We start from the raw sequence: 11,658 nt of genomic DNA on the forward strand, positions 1-11,658 counted from the left end.
CTCTGCTTGGTGCTAGTCAAGACATGACTTATTGTCACTAAAATGTGTGTAAATAAATGTGCTCTCTTTAGGTGTGGAAGATATCTTTACAAGGACCATGTTATATGACACTATTAATGATTGCATTTGGCTTATTATGGGGACACCTTTTACAGATCAGACCCACTCAGAGTGTCTTTATTTCTACTTGTTTGTCCTTATCAAGCACACCCTTAGTGTCCAGATTCCTTGTGGGCAGTGCCCGGGGTGAGAAAGAAGGTAGGTGATGGTATATTCTAGTATATGTTGATGTATTACACATTTAATTGACTTGAATTCACTTCGAAGGCCTGCTAGAAAAAAATAGCAACTCTTACCTCTTCCCTGGGGCTTTCCTAACAAGTATGGTTACCTGTGCTTGTGTTGCTAGGAACTGATGTCTCTATAAATTTAGCTTCCCCAGACTTCCACTTAATCAAGAAAAGTGCCTTTACATGCTCATATGTTTAGGACAGTTTGAGGACCACATTTAAGAGAAATGAGTCTACATTGACAAATATACTATAGAATCGGTGGATTTAAGAGATTGATGTGCTACACCAAATCTGAAACTACTCACCTCCAGTATTCTAGTTATGTAAGATAATTAAATGTGTTTATTGCCCACACTGCTGTCAACTGGTCTTCTGTTACTTGCAGACTTTAAGCTCTACAACAACAACCTAACGTGATTATTGGTTTAGAATGTTTTAAAACTCTTAAGCTATTTCATTCAACAAAAACTTAACTTTGTACAATAAGTATATGAAGCCTCCTAAAAGGATTACCTGAACTTCTAATCAAAGTGCAATTTTTGCTGGTCATAAGGGATTTTGATTTGGTTTGGTTTGGTTATTTTGCTGCTTTTATATAAATTTACTCTATCAGATAAGTCTTTAAATATGTTACTGTCAATAACTTTTTTTAAAAGAAAAAAATAGCTTATTTTAAAGGGGAACATGACAATTTAGTGTTTAGAAGCACATTTAAAAGGTCCAAAGCCAGAACTGGGGGTTGAAATTGGAGACATTTAGAAGCCTATGTGAAGTAATAAGTTCACAAAAAATGTTTCATTGTCCTTTCTTCTTCCAGATTTATGTAGTCCCTTCAACTAGTGCTGGTTATACTGCTTTTCTATTCTGTCCATCTAATGAGCCAGTATTTCCCTACCAAGTCTTAGGAGTATTTGTCTCGAAGGGATATTCAGTTTGGTGATAATGGTGGGTTTGAGAGAAAGTAACCTGGGAAGCCAGGATCTGCCCAGCAGATGTGACCAGGAAGGGATGGGGCCAGGTCTCTTTTGAACAGCTTAGATAAAAAGTAAAGATTGGCAATGAAGACTGCTGCTTCATGTGTTTTGGGGACACAGTGAAATTGGTATGATTATCCAGGTCTATCATATTCTTGTTTTCTATGCCATCTTTTCATAATGGCATTTTTCTGTAATTATATAAGTAACAGTAACTAGTGGAAATAAAATATTTGGGAGATTTTCTTTACAAAAACTTTTTGAATCTTTAAAATTGTTTCATTATTTGCTCTCAAAGAGATTTTAAGATCTATTCTCATTTAAAGTATCAAAATTATTTGAATTATTATGAAAATATGCACGATAACTGTATTTTGACTTGGGATATTTTAAAATATTGTACACATTTGTTTTAATAACCCTTTTTCTCAAGCAGGTGACCTTGACTATAGTGCTGTGTTGCTTGGAATGCTAGTGATGCAGGATGTACAGCTGGGGTTATTCATAGCTGTTATGCCAACTCTTATCCAAGCAGGAGCCAGTTCATATTCTAGGTAAATATTTTTCTTTATTACTTTACTTCAGTATGTTTTTCTAGTTTCAGATTATTTGTTTACAAAAATACTATTTAATGCCTTTTTCCAAAGATATGTTCAGATCTTGTATAGCATAGACTGTTGAGTAACACTACATGGACTCAAACTATAGCTCCATTGACCTTTGGCAAGTTATTTAATCTCACTCTTCCTCAGTTTTGTTATCTATAAAGTGGGGATTAAATCAGTACTTACCTAATAGAGTAGTTAGGATTCAGTGAGTTAAGACATAAAAGTGATTAGTGCAATGCCTAGAACATAGTGATGTGGGGGGCGCGGAGCGAGCAAGCAAGTGTGAGCGCATGTTATCATTGTGATTATCGTTGTTAATGTCATCATTACCATTTCCCCGATCTTTCTTTCCATTTTCCTGATAAAATAATACTAGAACCTAAACCATACTTGACTTAGATTCATGTAGTGAGAGAAACCAAATGGGAAAAATTAATTTACCCAGAAAGTTGTAGGTTATCTTGTATACACAATATATTAGAAGAATACCAGCAAAACAATAAATACACTTGGAAAATATAAGGTGCCCCGTATTTAAAGGGACATTGTGTGTGGATTAGGATTATAAACTTTAATTTGTATTAAATACTATATGCATATAAATGTTGTGTTTTAAATATTTCCAGAGGATACGTTTATTTTATCTCTTATGGTAATGATACTATTGGTCAAAAATTAGCAAACTTTTTTGAAATTTCTTTTGAAAACACTTTGAAATACTAAAATCTGTCTCATTTACTTTATCTCTTCCTTTCTAATCTATATGACCTCATCAAACCTATTTACCTCCTGAAGGCCCCATCTCTAAATACCAGCACATTGGGGTTCAATATATGAATTTGGGAGACACAGACATTCAGTCTATAACACTCTTTGGGTTTGTCCTATTTGGTGTGTGCTCAGCTGTTTGAATCTGTAGATTTGTGTTTCTTGCCTAATTTAGGAATTTCAGCCATTTATTTTTCCTCATATACTTTTTTAGTCCCACTTGCTCTCTCCTTCTGGGACTCCAGTGATACAAATGACTTTTATTATTTTCCCACAGGTCTCTGAGACTTCCCCCCACCACCCCAGTCTATTTTCTCTCTGTTCAGACTGAGTAAATTCTTTTGATCTGTCTTCTGGTTCATTGATTTTATTCTCTGTTATCTCCACTCTACTATTTAGCTTATCTAGCAAAATTTTTATCTTGATTATTATGTTGTTTAGTTGTATAATTTCCATTTGGTTCTTCTTTTTATAACTTCTGTTTCTTTGCTGGTTTTTCTTTTGTTTCATGAGACTTTTTAATTGCCGTTGAATAAATTTTATGATGGCTGCTTTAAACTCTTTGTCAGATGGTTCTAAGAATGATTTGTCTTGACGTTGGAGTCTGTTTATTGTCTTTTCTCATTCAAGTTGTGGTTTTCCCTGATTCTTGTTGCGACGAGTGATTTTCAGTTGTATCCTGGACATTTCATGTGTTACAAATCTCTAGATCCTATTAATCAATTTTTTAAAACAAGTAGTCCTCCCATTGAGATGTGGTGTGAGGGCTAGGTGTGTATGTGTGTGTGTTCATTGTCCTCTGCCCCACTCAAGTGGAACACTGACAAACCTGCTTCACTGCAGATGGATGGGGTGGAAGTATTTTGTATATTTTAGTATTTACCTTTTGCCAGATATTATATTAAGTTTCAGCAGTCCCCCAAATCATTAAGATCTCTTCTCTGCTCTCAGATAGCTCAGTCTGGCAGGGAAAGTAGAAGGAATGAATAGCTTTTTAACTGAGATTTCCAGAGGTTAAGGCTCAGGCCCTGGGGCAAGGTCTTCCTGGATCCTCAGCTCTGCCATTTGCCAGTCTTGCAAGCTTTGGCAATTTACTGAACCTCTCTGGGCTTCAGTTTTCTTACTTGTAAAATGGGGACAATATGGAAATAGGATCTATTTCATGGGCTGTGCGAAGATTGCTGGAGAGAATCACATAAAGCACTTAGCCCAGTCCCTGGTATATGTAACTATTAAAGGTAGTTTATCAAGAAGATCCTTTTGAGTGTCATTTTCTTTTGATCCAGTTTGTTAATTAAAATTATTGGGGTAACATTGGTTAATAAAATTATATAGGTTTCAAGTGTACAATTAAATAATATGTCATATGTATGTTGATGTATGTTGATGTATGTTCACCACCCAAAGTTAAATTTCTTTCTGTCACCACATATTTGACCCTCTTTACTCCTATCTATCCCTAACTAACTCCTACCTCCCCACTTCCCTCTGGTAACCACTGATCCACTGTCCATGTCCATGAGTCTCAGTTTGTTTGTCACATTTGTTTCTTGCTTTCAGTTTTATATCTCACATGTAAGTGAAATCATATGTTCTCAACTTTTTCTGTTGATCCAATTTTTTTTAACTATCAGAAAAGCAACCTTTTTAGTCACAACCTCAAAATCAGAGTCAGTTCTTATTCCTCTGGCTACAGATTTTCAATATAAGTAACTGAACAAAAATTTGGACAGCAAAAGGAAAATTTGTAACTAGCTAAAAACCATTTGAGTTCTATTTAAGAAGTGTACAATAAATTATTACCTGTAAAGGTCAGAATCTCCTTACCAAATAGGAAGCAGAACCTCAGCAAAGAGTCACAGAGCACTCTTGTGACAAAGCACAAATGTGACATTCATCTTATCAAACGTTGCTGTCATAGACAGGTAAAACTGTTGCTATGTGACATTCTCTCAATCAGAAAACTTTAAAAGCTTTTCATTTTTATTTTTCCAATTGAAAAAATTAATCCAGTATAGCTATTGATCCCATTAACATTGTTCCAGTTTAGTCATGAAACATCATGTTTACCAAGAATTTTGATGACATGGAAAAAATGCTCTGTATTATGCTAAGCTGTAAAAAGCAATAAAAAAAAAAGTTGTCAAAATCCCATGCAATGTTTCTCAAAAGGTTAAACATAGAGTTGCCATATGACACAGCTGTTGCACATAAAAACTTGTGCATGGGGGTGATGATAGCACAAAAGTGCGTATGTCCTTAATGCCATGAATTATACACCTTAAAACGGTTAAAGCGGTAAACTTTATTTTATGAATATTTTATGACCAAAAAAACTTGAGCGTAAATGTTAATGGTAGCATTAGTCATAATAGCTAAAAAGTGGAAATAACTCAGATGTCCATTAACTAATGAATAGATAAATAAAATGTGCTATGACCATACAATGGAATTTTTTTTAGCCATAAAAGGAATGAAGTGCTGCCATACACTACAGCATGGGTGAACCTTGAAGACAGTATGCTAAGTCAAAGAATCCAGTCACAAAAGGCCACGTATTATTATTTATGATTCCATTTATATGAAACGTCCAGAATAGGCAAATCCATAGGGACAGAAAGTAGATCAGTGGTTGCCCAGAGCTAGGGGAGGAGGGAATGGGGAGTAACTGCTAATGGATAGAGGGTTTCTTTTTGGGGTAATAAATATGTTCTAAAATTGATTGTGATGGTGGTTACACAATTTCGTGAATATACTAGAAACCATTGAATTTTGTACTTGAAATGGGTGAATTGAATATATTGAGAAGTCTCAATAAAGCTGTTAAAATGATATACAACATATTTCAGCTACATAAAGAAGAAAATTGAGAGAATGGAAATATATGTACATATATATGTATAACAAAATATTAATGATTTTCTATGAGTAGAATAAGAGATGATAATTTTATTGTTCGCTATACCTTTTAATATCATTTAGAAAACTTCTTTTTCAATTTTAATAACCAGGGAAAATTTATAATTAAAAAATTAAATCAGTTGTAATGTTAATATAAACTTTGTCTCTCTATTAAGCTTTATTCAGAATTAATCTTGATCTTTCTTAAAGGAAAGAATTAACTTCTTCCCCCCAAATATTTCACAAGTAAAGAACAGAACAGAGACCATGATAAAGAATACTTTTTTTTTTTAAATAAAATGATTTAAATTACTTAATATCTTGCAAAATCATGAAAGTTCTAGAAGAGAGTATGGATGAATTTATAGTATTGAAGATGGAAGGGCCTTTCTGTTTCAAGCAGAACACAAATTTTAGAAGCCATAAAGGACAAGAAAAGTGATAAATGGTACTACAGTAAAGTTTCATACTTTGAATGTTTAAATACATGCAAACATACATGTGCATAATACATATTCACATACACATACACAATACATATATGTGTACATGTACTCGTTTGACAACCAGGCCAAAGACAAATAGGAAAGATGTTTGCACACATGTTAAAGACAGAAGGTTAAGTTTTTCATTTCATTTCATAAAGATCTCCTATAAATAAGAAAATTGAAAAACCCAATTATGAGCAGCTAGCATAGAAATGAGTAAATGGAAGATGCTCACCCTCTCACAATGGAAAGGCATTGGAACCTTTTACTTGTCAAATTGCAAACCTTTAAACATGGGTTGATGCCCAGGGTGAGGAATGGCACTTTGGGGTCTTGATTGCGGTGGGAATTGGAGTAGCTTTCCCAGCAGCCCATTTGGCAATGTCTGTCAGATGTAGACTGCTGCATACAAGTATGCTTACAGAAACTCATCTTTGAGCATGGCAAGAACTTAGAACTGCCCAAGTGTCTTGCTGAGAAAATGATGGCATTGACACATGATGGAATTCTTAACTCAGCTGTTAAAACAAATGAGGCTTGTGCTAACATAGAAACTTCGCCAAAACATGATAAAAGGAGAAATAAAGATGCAGAATAGTAGAGAATTCATCATGTAAATGAAAAACTGAAAGTGTGTGGAGGCATACAAATGACACTTGAGTTAGTAGAAACTCCTCACAATGTTGTCTTGAAAGAGATTGGAGTTGTACATTACTTTTTAACTTTTTATCTGTACCTTTCTGAGCTGTTCGACCATTTTATCCTCATCACAATGTATTTAGTGGACAATTGGGAGATTGACCTGAATGCAAAGCCCTGGGCATGGTGACTGCAAAGAGCATTTGCAACAACTAGGAACACAGGCTTTGGAGCCAGACACCTGCAGACACCTGGCATGTGACCTGGAACAATCGCTTGGCTTCTGTCTCTACTTTATTGTCCATAAGATGGGGGAGGTGACAGCACTTGTGTGATAGGGCTGCGGTCAGGATTTTCATGAGAAATTCAAGCCTTAAGTGGCTCTAATCTCTATCAGGTAAAAACTGGACTGATTCTAGAACACCTATAACATGCCATGCACAGGGGAAGATGGCCCACTCTCAGGGAGTTGCTATGGTATTTGGGAAAGATAATGAACTAATGATGAATCAGTGAAATGATAAGAAAATGTCTAGTGTAGATAAGTGCTATGCAGAGAATTACAGTGGGGCGATGAGTCAGTGAACAATGGATGACCACTTCAGATTGGTAAGGCCTCTGAGTAGTTTGACTTTGAGGCTGAACTGTGAAGGACACAGCTGAGCCAGTCAGAGAGAAGAACCTAGGGTAAGGAGTGAGCATCCAGCCTATGGAGCCTGGTGCAGAGGCCCGCTAGATAGAGGGAACACGGCCTGTCAGGGAGCAAAGGCTGGTGTGGATTGCTTTGCGGGTGAGGGACAGTAGAAGGTTCAGCTGGACGAAGAAGTGGTGACTCACCTGCATGTCACACGAGCTTTGAACATCTGATTGATGTTCCTAGCATGTTGTTTTGGCTTTCAGTGTGAATGAATCAGTTAGGAAGCCTTTGGGGAGATGATGACATCCAGAGAAGGGTGTCCTGGTGATGGACAGGGCCAGGTTTGGTGCTACAGCACTTACTTGTGATGCCTTGATTTGTGGGGTGAGCAATTAGTTCAGTGGTCTGCTAGTGGGATGTGGAAGACTGGTCAGGCATTTGAGGTAGACCCACCTACTTTATTCTGTTGCAGCAAGCACATTCCTATTCTTGCCAGGGTTGCAGACTCTAATTTTTCACAATGGCTTCCCTTCTTTGTTAACAGACATGGAGTCTTTCACCATGACTTGACTTCTTTGCTTCAAGCCTAGCTCTGTTCTAATTCCCCTAAGAAATCATGCACAACTTGAGGTTTATGTTCAGCGCTGCTATTTTAAGCCTGACTGCAGTGTAGTAGTCCTCCCTTATCTGCAGGGAAAATGTTCCAAGACCCGCAGTGGATGCCTGAAATTGCAGATAGTACAGAAACCTGTACTATCTGTTTTTTTTGTTTGTTTTTTTTTCTGTTTCTGTTTTTTTTTTGTTTTTTGTTTTTTTGTTTGTTTGTTTTTTTACATATTTTTTCACTTACATGAAGCACTTTAGGGCTTCTCTTTGGCATATCTGAATTGCCAACATTACTACTCTTGTGCTTTGGAGCCATTATTAAGTAAAATAAGGGATACTTAACCACAAGCACTATGATACTCAGTGGATTTGGTAACCAAGACAGCAACTAAGTGACCAACTGCCAGGTAGCCTATACAGTGTGGATATACTGGACAAAGGGATAATTCATGTCCCAGGCAGGACAAAACAGGACAGTGTGAGATTTCATCATGCTAATCAGTACAGTGCATAATTTAAAATTTATGAATTGTTTATTTCTGGAATTGTCCATTTAATATTTTCAGACCACGATGGACCAGGGGTGACTGAAACCATGTAAAGTGAAACCATAGATAAGGGGGGATTTGTATTCTTCCATCAAGAACTTTTAAACCAGAATTTGGACCTGAATATTTTCCTAAATATGGCAGAGAGCTAAGAAAATATGTACATAATTATTGTAAATGCTACAAACATATAATAGGGTCTTCCTTATAAAATTCTTTAGGCTGAGATCTTCAGAATATATTCTGAAATCTGAATAGCACATTGTAAAAAGAGCTTAATGCAGAACCCTTTTCTTTATGACTCAGTAATAGACATAAAATTCAGAGTTCTGGCTTGGGATAAGGGAATATTTTGCTGAAAGTCACTGGAATTCTTTAGTTATGCTTCTGATGGTGAGCCTATAGTGTAATTTTACATGGTGACTATTGCCTATGAAGAATTTCAAACGGGGATTAATTCCTGATAACGAATTTTATTATCTATCGACCGAGATTTATAAGCTGTCAGTCGAGTCATTACATCCTATAAAATATATTTGCTCCAAAATATTGATTGTAAAACAATCCACCTTCTATATATGACTCAGACAACAACTTCTGAGGTTAATATGATTGATGTATTTTATTTTAATATTTGGAAATAAAAATATGAGATTTAGGTCATTTATTTTGCAACATGTTAAAAAAAGAGTGGAAGATCAATTTATTGGGTCTTTTTAGAGAAATCTGTTTTGGAGGTGAAATAACATGTCTTTTTTTTTTTTTTCTTTCCTAGCATTGTCATGGAAATACTACGAATACTGGTTTTGATTGGTCAGATTCTTTTTTCGCTAGCTGCTGTTTTTCTGTTATGTCTTGTTATAAAGACTTACCTCATAGGACCGTATTATCGAAAGCTGCATATGGAAAGCAAAGGGAACAAAGAAATCCTTATCTTAGGAATCTCTGCTTTCATCTTTTTAATGTTAACGGTAATTCTCAAAATATATTATTTATATAATCTGATTTATAATCCGTTCACTGAAAGCTTGTGACCAGTTTTTTATCTTTTCGTTTTAATAATAGTTAAAATATTTGAAACTCTTATTAGTATTTGTAATTTATGCATAGTTATGCTGCCCATCAATATTAATAGAACGAGTTAAACCTGTTTAACTGTTTTAGCTCATACTCTTTTAAGCACTTTGCTAAAATGGTATTTGTGAGAACTGCATTAAAAAAGCAAATATACCGTGGGAATGAAAAATTACCAGTGTCAAACCATGTTACTCTGTCTTAAACTTTCAAACAGCTTTGTTCCTGAAATAAAATTAACAGTTTAAAACAGTTTAAAAACAAATTTAGTTCTGTTTGGTAATGACATACTAGTCAACAGTAGAACTTCTTTGCCATAAATGTGAAAGGTTAAAAATAAAAAATTTGTTTTGGAAGCAACCTTCTTATTTAGAGGACAAGCTTCTCATGAGAAAATAGGAGAAATGCTGTTAGACTCCCTATAAATAGCGTAACTAGTAACAGCATCACCATATAATCCAGCACTTGCCCTTCTCGACATGTATGCCAGGGAAATGAAGAGTTACATTCACACAGAAACTTACATACAAATGTTTTATAGCAACTTTATTCATATTAGCTTATAGCAACTTTATTCGTATTAGCACCAAAGCATCTAAATGTCCTTCAACAGGTACATGGTTCAACTAGCTGTGGTCCATCTACACTAAGGAAGACCACCCAGCTTTAAAACTGTTGGTGCATGAATCTCCAGAGAATTATGCTAAGTGAGAAAAGCCTATTCCAAAGGTTGTATACTGTATGATTCCATACTGTCTGTGACATTTATGAAAACAAAATTACAAAAATGGAGGGAAGATTGCTGGTTACCAGGCATTAATGAGAGGGTGGGGCAGGAAGGATCCTTATGGTGACATGATGTTCCACCTCTGTTCACTGTGTCACATCAGTATCCTGGCTGTGATCTTGTGTTATGATTTGGCAAGATGCTGTCATTGGGAAAACTGAATAACGAGTACATGAGATCTCTCTGGATTATTTCTTACAGCTACAGTTGAATCTACAATGATCTCAAGCTAAGTTTAACTTTTAAAAAAGGAGATTAACAAAAAATTACTTCCTTATATATGACTTAAGTGCCTGCTCATATCTTATAATTTTGGGAGAAGACAAAGATTTGCTTCTGCTCAAATCTGCTCAAGTATCTGACTTATTTAACTTTTTTTACATTGCTTTATCCATTCCAGAGTATTTTCCTCTTTGAAAATAGTATCCAGCAAAACTGTCTTCCCTGGATAACTTCCGTGCTATTTCCCAATAGATACATAAGTTAAAATAATTCCCCATTCATTGATTCTCAGTTTTATTTCTTTATTCGACAATATTTACTCAGCACCTGCTAACAATTGCCAGGTATTATGTTAGGTGCTGGGCATTTCCTTATCAGATATTTTTATAATTCCCGTCATACTCTTCATTCATTGCCATGTGCTATTCCACTGTGTGAGTATGTCACCATCTGTCCTTTCTATTGTTAGCTATTAGGATTTGTTTCCATTTGAGGCTGTCGTGAATAAAGCAGCTATATAAATTCTTGTATATGTTCTTTGATGGGCATGTGATTTCATTTCTGATAAGTATATATCTAGGAGTAGGGTTGCTGGGTCCTAAGGTATACACATTTTTAACTTTGGTAATTTCCCAAGCTAGTTTTCCCCAAGTAGTTGTACTGGTTTATACTCCTACTAGCATTATGTGAGGGTTAATTTTCTCCATATCCTCACCAACATTTGTATTAGTCTTTGTAATTTTAACCATTCTGCTAAGTAGTAGCAGAATCTCATCAGAACGATTTTCATTTCCCTGATGACTGATGGTGTGAGCACCTTGCCATGTCCTTGTTAGCCATGTGGACATCCTCCTTAGGGACGTGCCTTTTAGAGTCTTCAGGTTATTTTTCTATCGGATTGGTTATTTTCTTACTCATTCATAGGAGTTTTTATATATATAGCAATTTTTTTGTCAGATTGTTTTTTTACTGAAATGAAATTCATATAACAAAATATGCCTTTTAACCATTTTAAAGTATACCAGTCAGTGGTTTTCAACATGTTCATGATGCTATGTGGCCATCACCCCTATCCAATTCCAGAACATTTCTATCACCCCAAAAGCAACCCCT

At 35.4% G+C, this 11,658-nt stretch overlaps 1 protein-coding gene across 3 annotated transcripts in view; it reads left to right on the forward strand.

Moving 5' to 3' along the window:
* The window catches only part of TMCO3 (transmembrane and coiled-coil domains 3), a 34,930-nt gene that overhangs the window by 15,310 nt on the left and 7,962 nt on the right, over positions 1-11,658 (forward strand). Inside the window, exons 6-8 of one of the 3 annotated variants that reach the window (XM_023522898.1) lie at positions 72-258; positions 1,704-1,821; positions 9,238-9,788. In XM_023522898.1, the coding sequence (XP_023378666.1) occupies positions 72-258; positions 1,704-1,821; positions 9,238-9,496 (564 nt within the window). In that variant the 3' untranslated portion in view covers positions 9,497-9,788. Of the gene's footprint in view, positions 1-71; positions 259-1,700; positions 1,822-9,237; positions 9,789-11,658 lie in introns of those variants that run through there. The other 2 variants (XM_023522900.1, XM_023522899.1) reach the window with 2 other exon arrangements.

This window comes from Pteropus vampyrus, unplaced genomic scaffold (assembly GCF_000151845.1).
Source record: "Pteropus vampyrus isolate Shadow unplaced genomic scaffold, Pvam_2.0 Scaffold363, whole genome shotgun sequence".
NCBI classification, from domain to species: Eukaryota; Metazoa; Chordata; class Mammalia; order Chiroptera; family Pteropodidae; genus Pteropus; species Pteropus vampyrus.